This window comes from Gastrolobium bilobum, unplaced genomic scaffold (genome assembly GCF_033153095.1).
Source record: "Gastrolobium bilobum isolate Gb01-03AN ecotype WA unplaced genomic scaffold, APGP_CSIRO_Gbil_v1 utg7354, whole genome shotgun sequence".
NCBI classification, from domain to species: Eukaryota; Viridiplantae; Streptophyta; class Magnoliopsida; order Fabales; family Fabaceae; genus Gastrolobium; species Gastrolobium bilobum.
In genome coordinates this window covers 162,756-172,394 of record NW_026897788.1, presented here as the reverse complement: position 1 = coordinate 172,394, position 9,639 = coordinate 162,756, and the positions used below count along the sequence as shown (strand labels likewise).

At 31.4% G+C, this 9,639-nt stretch overlaps 1 protein-coding gene across 3 annotated transcripts; it reads right to left on the bottom strand.

Moving 5' to 3' along the window:
• Window positions 1-1,341: 1,341 nt before the first annotated feature.
• LOC133310334 (S-adenosylmethionine synthase 1) lies at window positions 1,342-3,875 on the bottom strand. Of its 3 annotated transcripts, none has more exons than XM_061511248.1 (2): window positions 3,811-3,875; window positions 1,342-2,877 (listed from the first exon to the last, which is right to left on the bottom strand). In XM_061511248.1, the coding sequence occupies exon 2, from the start codon at window positions 2,858-2,860 to the stop codon at window positions 1,679-1,681; it is 1,182 nt and encodes a 393-aa protein (XP_061367232.1). In that variant the 5' UTR covers window positions 2,861-2,877; window positions 3,811-3,875; the 3' UTR covers window positions 1,342-1,678. The 3 variants fall into 3 exon arrangements, with proteins under 3 accessions (XP_061367232.1, XP_061367234.1, XP_061367233.1); XM_061511250.1 differs by lacking the exon at window positions 3,811-3,875 and adding an exon at window positions 3,728-3,743; XM_061511249.1 differs by lacking the exon at window positions 3,811-3,875 and adding an exon at window positions 3,508-3,526.
• Between the last annotated feature and the right edge of the window lie 5,764 nt (window positions 3,876-9,639).

The following is a 9,639-nucleotide window of genomic DNA, read 5'->3' as shown; positions in this document are numbered from 1 at the left end:
TTGTTTGATAAATCTGTTGCTTGTCATTGGGGAAAGTAAAATATGCAGTTTATGATTTTACCTTCTTGAGACATTTTGTGCTCAATTCATTCGTTTCACACTATTTCATTTCATTTCATTGCTTTTCTAGATTCTTTACATGAAAATATACTGATCCTTAAAGCCACTTTATTGGGTAGTATATTATATAAGTGCTTAGTATTTGTAGTCCTAAGCACAAAAAGTAAAATATGTTTTATAAATCTGTTGGCTTGTCATTGGGGAAAGTAAAATATGCAGTTTATGATTTTACCTTCTTGAGACATTTTGTGCTCAATTCATTCGTTTCACACTATTTCATTTCATTTCATTGCTTTTCTAGATTCTTTACATGAAAATATACTGATCCTTAAAGCCACTTTATTGGGTAGTATATTATATAAGTGCTTAGTATTTGTAGTCCTAAGCACAAAAAGTAAAATATGTTTTATAAATCTGTTGGCTTGTCATTGGGGAAAGTAAAATATGCAGTTTATGATTTTACCTTCTTGAGACATTTTGTGCTCAGATCATTCGTTTCACACTATTTCATTTCATTGCTTTTCTAGATTCTTTACATGAAAATATACTGATCCTTAAGCCACTTTATTGGGTAGTATATTATTATATAAGTGCTTAGTATTTGTAGTCCTAAGCACAAAAAGTAAAATATGTTTTATAAATCTGTTGGCTTGTCATTGGGGAAAGTAAAATATGCAGTTTATGATTTTACCTTCTTGAGACCTTTTGTGCTCAGATCATTCGTTTCACACTATTTCATTTCATTCCTTCTCTAGATTCGTTACATGAAAATATGTTGATCCTTAAGCCACTTTATTGGGTAGTATATTATATAAGTGCTTAGTATTTGTAGTCCTAAGCACAAAAAGTAAAATATGTTTGATAAATCTGTTGGCTTGTCATTGGGGAAAGTAAAATATGCAGTTTATGATTTTACCTTCTTGAGATTTTTTATGCTCAGATCATTCGTTTCACACTATTTCATTTCATTCCTTTTCTAGATTCGTTACATGAAAATAGACTGATCCTTAAGCCACCTTATTGGGTAGTATATTATATAAGTGCTTAGTATTTGTAGTCCTCACATCATTGAGTTGTAGTTGGTATTATAGGTAAACTCTAACAAATGCTGGGAAAATAGGAAAATGAAACAATTTTCATCCATGACTTTGTTATAGTTAAGTCAGTGAAGCATTTGTGTGCATAAGTAAATTTAATGTGCAATCACTGCAATTTAGCCCTTGAATTCAGTTGGTTAACTTTCTTGATGACGTCTGAACCAATAAACTTAAGGTTCTGATAATGAATTAGGGGACTCAGGATGTCACAGGCGAGGGGCTCTCGGCAACGGAACAAACATAATGGATAGCGATTGTAATAAAGTTCAGTTTTCTCACATGAGCTTTTGTAAGTACATTGATGCTGCTATGCAGCTAGTCTCTTGTATCTTTCAAATCCTCAGCTCAACATACGTATTTTTGCATGTCAGAAAGATCTAACATACTCTGGAGATGGAGAGAAAAGGGAGAAGAAAGGTTTAAAAAAGAAGATACAAAAGAAAAGGCAGAAACATGCCATAGATCTTAGGTATGAAAGCAGGTAGAGAACGAACATATTATCATTTTCTTGGCAAACAACCTTATTCTTGGGGCTTCTCCCACTTGAGAGGCTTCACCACCTCCCATGTGAAGTCAGGGTCATCTCTTCCAAAGTGGCCGTAAGCAGCGGTCTTCAAGAACCTGCCATTTCCACCCCTTTTAAGGTCCAAATTAATGGAAATCATTCCTGGCCTGAAATCAAAATTTTCCTTCACAAGCTCCAGAATCTCCTTGTCAGTTATCTTCCCAGTGCCGTAAGTATCAATAAACACTGATAATGGATCAGGAACACCAATTGCATATGATATTTGCACAATGCACCTTTTAGCTAGTCCATTAGCCACAATACTCTTGGCTGCCTGTCTAGCAAGGTAAGCTCCACTCCTATCCACCTTGGTGGGGTCCTTCCCAGAGAAAGCACCACCACCATGCGCTCCCCAACCACCATATGTGTCAACAATGATTTTGCGCCCTGTGAGACCTGCATCACCATGAGGGCCACCAATGACAAAACGGCCAGATGGATTGAGATGAAAAATGGTCTTCTCATCTAAATACTTCTCAGGTATAACAGGCTTAATAACATGCTCTTTAAGGTCAGCAGCAATCTCATCATTGGTAACAGTTTCATCGTGCTGAGTGGAAATGAGAACAGTGTGGACTCGTACTGGGATCATAGCACCATGGTCATTACAATATTCCACAGTGATTTGTGTTTTTCCATCAGGTCTCAACCAAGGACATGTCTCATTCTTGCGCACTTCAGTGAGCCGGGCACCAAGCTTGGTTGCAAGGACATGACTGAGAGGCATAAGCTCAGGTGTTTCATCTGTGGCATAGCCAAACATGTGACCCTGATCACCAGCACCTATTTCTTCAGGTGGCTTTGTAAGATGGCCATGGACTCCTTGAGCAATGTCAGGGCTTTGCTGCTCCAGGTACACCAATACCTTGCAGTTGTCAGCATCAAGGCCAACATCACTTGACACAAACCCTATAGAACGGCACGTGTCGCGTACAATCTTCTCATAGTCTACATTGGCTTTTGTGGTGATCTCTCCAAACACCATGACCAAGTTGGTCTTGGTGCAGCTTTCACAGGCAACCTTGCTTTCTGGGTCTTGCTCCAGGCAGGCGTCAAGCACTGCATCAGAAATCTGATCACAGAGCTTGTCGGGATGACCCTCATTCACAGACTCGGAAGTGAACAAGAAGGTGTCCATTATCCTCAAGTCTCAAGCTACAAGAAGCAAACCAGTTGATGGATTAAAAAATATGATTTAGATGCTTCTAGTTGAAATGTCTAATTGGCTAATGACAAAAACAAAGATTAAAGAGTACAGCTCATGAATCAAGGAAACTGAACAGCTTATGGTACAATTTTGGAACAGAATTCGCTAAGAAACATCTAGGGGACGATCTTTTTTGTCATATGCTAACGCACAGAATAGAATCACAGATACATAAAAGTAAAAGTGAAGCTCCACTAGGAAGAGAATATTGAGACAAATTGATCAAAAGAAGAGAAAAGAAACTGATGTCAATGACCTTAAAAGCATAAAGAGATATGCTTCACATTCAAGCAATCAAAAAAGGCATCTAACTATCTTCGAAAAAGACGCAAAAGTTAATAGAGAACAAAACTATTTTCAAATCATAAGAGAGCACCAAAAAGTTGCTAGAACACGAAAGTTGTTCAACTTGCTGAACATTTTTCAACTTTACACAGATGGAGAATGCCCAATCCAGGAGAAGGATGCGTATGATCAGAAATATTACTGGATCTATCAGTTTTAGCTGTAACTATAACTCAGAATATGCACACACACAGACACACACAAAAACCGGTGACAGTGAAATCTCAACTAACCATCTAGATTTCTACCAGTTTAATTTGTTGTCATGCTGTAAAATAACCAAGGTCCAATTGCACGGATCGAAGCAAAAGACTACTTCAACCAGAACAGTTTGATCATGTTCAGCAAAAGAACCAAATGCATGCAAAGAAAATGAGATGGCACGAAGCATAATTAACGGAGAATATTCATCATTTATATGAATTTCATAACCAAGCACGAAATGAAACAAACTTATTGTGGTTTAGATTCATCATTCATGTGAATAAAGTGAGAGAAGTTGACAACATGAGTAGTGAGGAGTGACAGACACAAACCTTAATCACAAGATTTTAGAGGGTCTTCGCTCTACAACTGCTTTTCGATTTTGCTAAATGCTTTGTGAGTCCTACACCGAGTATTCGGGTTCGCATTTATAGACACAACTGATACGAAATCTTTTAATATAAAATCATTTTGTATTATTTATAAATTATTTTAGTACTTTTCTTTCAAAATAATTTTGGTTTCAAGTTTTATATGAGATTAAAAAAAAAAAGGTTACTGAATATAATTCTCTTCGTGACTCTTTTGTGAGTTTTGACGCATACACTAACCCCAATTGCATAAGTTTCTATTATATACTTTTTCTTCTTCTCTCCCTAATTATGTTTTCTAATTTTTAAAGTTTTTTCCTCAAGAAGCGCGACGCTTTCCATTTCTTTCAATTTATTTTTAGGTTAAAATATAGGGGAAAATAATTTTTCTTTTTAGGAGATAATGTTGTGTCTTTTTAAGTGAAATTATAGTGTTTTACTATAATATCTAATTAATTATTTTTTATTTATCAGAATTTAATTTTTATTTATTTTGTAAGAGAAAAATACTTATCATTTTAAAAGATATATTTTATTTTTTTTAAGTAAAATGATCGTGTTTTTATACATATTTGTTGATTTTTTACTTTTTCTATCCTTCACAATACTCTTTTTTTCTCCTACTCATAATTTTGTGGAGGAAAAAGAATATAAAAAATTAAAAATATATATCAAAATATTGTCATTTTATTTTAAATGACACAAATTATATTCTTTAAAAGGCTAACAATATTTTTTTTATTTTAATTGGGTAAATGTTCTAGTGAAATACTATGTTTCACATAAAAAGACACAAAATTGCTTCCTTTAAAAGGAATAAAAACTTTTATCGTGATATTTATTTTTGATTTAATATTTATGTAAAAAATTTAATTTGTTTTTTATATGCATGATCTTTCGCTGTCTGTTAATGGTTAATTGGTTATAACACTATTTATCATAGAGACTAAATTAAAAAACTGTAAAAATTTAACAAAAAATATATTTAGAACTTGTTTTTATTATGAAATGGGACTTCTTTTTCTTTTCCATCAAGCATTGTGTGTGTGTGTATCAAGCATATTTTTTCCGTGTGATAGAAGTCGATGAAATATAGTTGTACGATATATATTTACACAAATTCAAACAACCTTGAACAGAATTTTTTTTTTAATCTCTAATAAAATTGTGACCAACATTATTGCTATAAAAACAGGAATCAAATAAGAAAATATCTCACATCGCAAGAAAAAGAAGATGAAGAGAGAGAGAGTAAGTAGCAGTCTGTGAACTAATTGAATATAGGTAGCATTCTACAGAGGAGAAATATTTTTTTATCAGTAAAATATAATTATTGAAAAAATGGTAGGAAAGTCAGTTTGATGAAAAAGTTTAAAAAAAGATGTTTGATTAACCGAAATATTACCGGAGAAATTTATTTAAATTTGCAAAGTCTATGTTCGGGAGGAACTTCACACCTGTTTTTTCACTTCTCCAATTATCTCAAAATATCACTTCTCAAGTGGTATTTTGTTCACCGAAAAATCAACACCAAAGTCGTTTCTCAACCATCCTATTTGTCTATATTTTTTTTCAAAAATTTAAACCAAACGTGATATTTTCAAATACTCACCCACACTTCCCAATCAAACCCATAATAAAATTTCTACCAAACATACCCATATAGTGACAATACTACTTATAACCTAAAATATGACGTAATTGTATTAAAAAATATATAACGTAATTAGTAATTCCTTTCTTTATTCTGCATTAATGGAGTGGTTATATGCTTGGATTATCATGTAATTAAATAAAGGGTTTTTGTTTTATCCTTTAACATAACACAACAAATTTTCCTACCCTCACAATATTTTGTGGGGCCCACACTTTTTAAAACAAAAAATAAATAAAAAATTAAGGCACGCAAAACGAATCTCTATAACATTACACAATCACTTTTCCTACAACATAACTCTTATAAAACCCTTAAATAAACTAAGAAATTTACAAAAATCTTAGCCAAATCAAATAGGGAAGGAAAGAAAACATAATAAATTAAAAACAATAATAATCTATATATATATATATATATATATATATATATATCGTTCACTTTTTCTGCCGTTACTGCATACTTTAATTCAGGAGATATATATATATATATATATATATATATATATATATATATATATATATATATATATATATATCGTTCGTTTTGAAACGGAAATTATGGTATTTTTGTAATTTTAATTTATTTCAGGATTATTATAGTCTTTATTATTATAATTTTTTAATCTTTCAATCTCAAAACGACATCGTTTTAGGAGTAAATACAGATAACTTATCTGCAGCAACTGCAGAAATATTTTTATGATATATATATATATATATATATATATATATATATATATATATATATATATATATATAGAGGTAGGATCCTTTGACACCAGTGTCAAATTTGAAATTTGACACCTCATTTGAGAGTCATTAGATCAAAAAAGATCAACGGCTCTGATTTGCAAGCATGTGATACCATTGATCTTTTTTTATCTAATGGCTCTCAAATGAGGTGTCAAAGGATCCTACCTCATATATATATATATATATATGGATAGGATCTTTTGACACCGGTATCAAACTTTGAAATTTGATATTAAATCCCAACTGTTGATTTTGCCAATCAACGGTTATTATTTATTAGAAATCAAATTTATAAATTAATTATTAATTTTTAATAAATGATAATCATTGATTGACGGAAATCAACGATTAAAATTTGATGTCAAATTTCAAAGTTTAACATCGATCTCAAAAGATACATTGTAAAATTGATGGGTCATGGACTGATGGAGACAATATCTCACTTGCCCGGTTGCATCTTAGGATTGGAAAAAGTTGTTTTAAGATGATATATTTTGTTTTAGTAATATTGTGTAGCTTACGTATATAAACTAAAAAAACAATATTATTACCCCTTTGCATCATGAAGCGTATCTTTACACGTATTAAACAATAATTTAAGTATTCAAGAGATGACATAGTTAGACTAACCAAGAATTTATTCTGCTTATGTTGGATGTCAATATCGAGTTTCCAGTACCCGAATTCGCTATAGTAAGAGTAAGCATGACTTTTTGGAAGAATCATAAAAGACAAAAACAAAATTTCCTCACTTGTTCCACGAGGAGCATAAATTCTTTTGCATAGGGCAATAACCTTAATTATTCGTGCATGATATTTATATAATGGGTTTTATAAAAATTATGTTGTAGGAAAAATGATTGTGTCATGTTATAGAGATTCGTTTTGCGTGCCGTAATTTTTTTTTTGCTTCAAAAGATGCGGACCTCATAAAATGTTGTGTGTGTAAGAAATTTTTTCTGATCATATTGCATGATAAATACAAACCCCTTATATAATATATAAAAGGAGAATAGAATTCTAATTTTCTGGTAGGGTGTTGGAGTTCACCGTCCATGTTGTTTCCAAATCACAGGGATGCATAGTGACTACATACCTTAACGATTCAATTGGTTTACTAGACAAGAACTCCCAGGTTATTTGGTTGGAGTTGTTGCCGTGTTTGGAGCTTCGAGAAGAGGAAGGGACGCACAGTAGTTTTTATTTATTTAAATCTAGTTTATTGATGAGTAAAATGATATTAATTATTAAACAAATTTTAGGGGACATAAATGTATGGTGCTTTGTTGATCTAATTATGTTAAAAATTTGGTAGGTAAAATTTTATCATTAATAAATTGGAAGAAATAAAAAAAAATGGATTGTTCTAAACTTATTTATTGTATTTGGAATTAGAATGATACATAATATTTTTAGAGAGAAGCTATTGAGATTAACGTCTCTCCCTTAAATAATTTTTTTTAAGGTTTGCCATTATGTGGCAGCATGTAGTGGAGATTATCTTTTGTACATCTGTAATAGGTATATCAGTCATTCAACAAGTGATACTTGGATAAAAAAAATATTTTTCTCTCATTCTTGTATAAGCATGATAGTTATTCTCCATTTTTTATTAAATAAATGTACTGAGTGAATAGTACAATAATAGAGGCTTTTTCACCCTTTTGCCCCTCATTAATTAATTAATAACTATTTTACTCCTGATTCGAAATTATCTACCAATTTGCCCCTCTTTAGTCGACTACCTTGCATTTTTAGTCGATTAAATGGTCAAAACAAGCAAAAATGGTTGTTGGGAGATTTAATCGACTAAATCTCCCTATTTAATCAATTAAATCTCCCAACAGGCAACAAAGGGAAACAAGTCCGTATGATTTTTTAATCGATTAAGTAGGGAGATTTAGTCGATTAAATCTCCCAACAACCATTTAATCGATTAAAAATGCAAGTTAATCGATTAAAGAGGGACAAATTGGTGGATAGTTTTGAATCAGGGGCAAAATGATTATTAATTAATTAATGAGGGACAAAATGGTCAAATAGCCCAATAATAGAACCATAAATATTTCTCATGTAGTGAAATTGGTTGATAATTCCTTTTTACCCTAATGGTCACCCAATACATGATAAAGTTTGTGAACAGCAATAGAATATAGCAAGGAGCAGTCTACCAAAAAAAAAATGGAGCAAGGGGCAGAGAAGAATCAAGATGTGACGAATAACAAACCATATACACATATGTTTATGAGTAATTATGACGAGTGATACTGCCTAAAATGTGAGATACATTAAGTTGTTTGTTTGTGAGCTGTTATTTTTAGTTTTCTTCTCCTTATAAACAAAAGTTTAACAAAACATAATTTTGCAAAAAAAATTATCTTAAAAAGAGCTTTTTTTTATAATGAAAAAAAACCCTAAAAATTAAAAACTCAGAAGCTTTTTTTAAGATATATGTCAGCTTTTTGAAATTCTTATATTTATTTTTCAATTATATCTTTATTCTAAACTTTTATTTATGAATTTTATCATTTACCCTTATAATTTACTCCATTAACAAATTATTTCATCTCTATCACTTTAAAATCCAATAACAACATTATACAATTATCAAATAAGTTTTTAACTTTTTTTTTACACTTTAACTTAAAAGTAACTTAAAATATGCCAAACATATTTTAGGTTAGTTCATTTCAACCCCGTACACAGTGTATAAGTTTTAACCCACTCTAAATTGGTAATTTTTCTTTGGGGACGGTTATACTTACCACCAGGTATGTTTACCACCCTTACAACCAATCTCATCACCGTTAAATTTGAATTAAATTTAACGGTTCATAATTATTCCTTATAATCCTAATTTTTACTCTCACATTCCCTCTTTCTCTCTCTAGGTTTGGGATATGCACACATCTCTCTCCAAATTCTTCTCTTTACAACACTCTATCGAAATTGAAATTGAAGGTGAGTCCCCATTAACATTATCATTCAGAACCATTATCATTCAAATATCAAACATGGATCAAACGGAAAATTAAAAAACCGATTCTATGGAAGGAGTCAGAAAAAGAGATCGAAATTGAATTTAATTTAACTTTTATCATGGATCCTAAATCGAAATGAAAAAGAATGGATCGAAATGAAAAAGAACTGATTGATTCTGTCGAGATTTGAATAGTGTAAATTCAATTTCGATCTCTTTTTCTGACTCCTTCCATAGAATCGGTTTTTTAATTTTCCGTTTGATCCATGTTTGATATCTGAATGATAATGGTTCTGAATGATAATGTTAATGGGAACTCACCTTCAATTTCGATTTCGATAGAGTGTTGCAAAGAGAAGAATTTGGAGAGAGATGTGTGCATATCCGAAACCTAGAGAGAG

Bases quoted from the DNA above. Each gene is read 5' to 3' on its own strand.
- LOC133310334 (XM_061511248.1), bottom strand. From the start codon at position 2,860: ATGGACACCTTCTTGTTCACTTCCGAGTCTGTGAATGAGGGTCATCCC.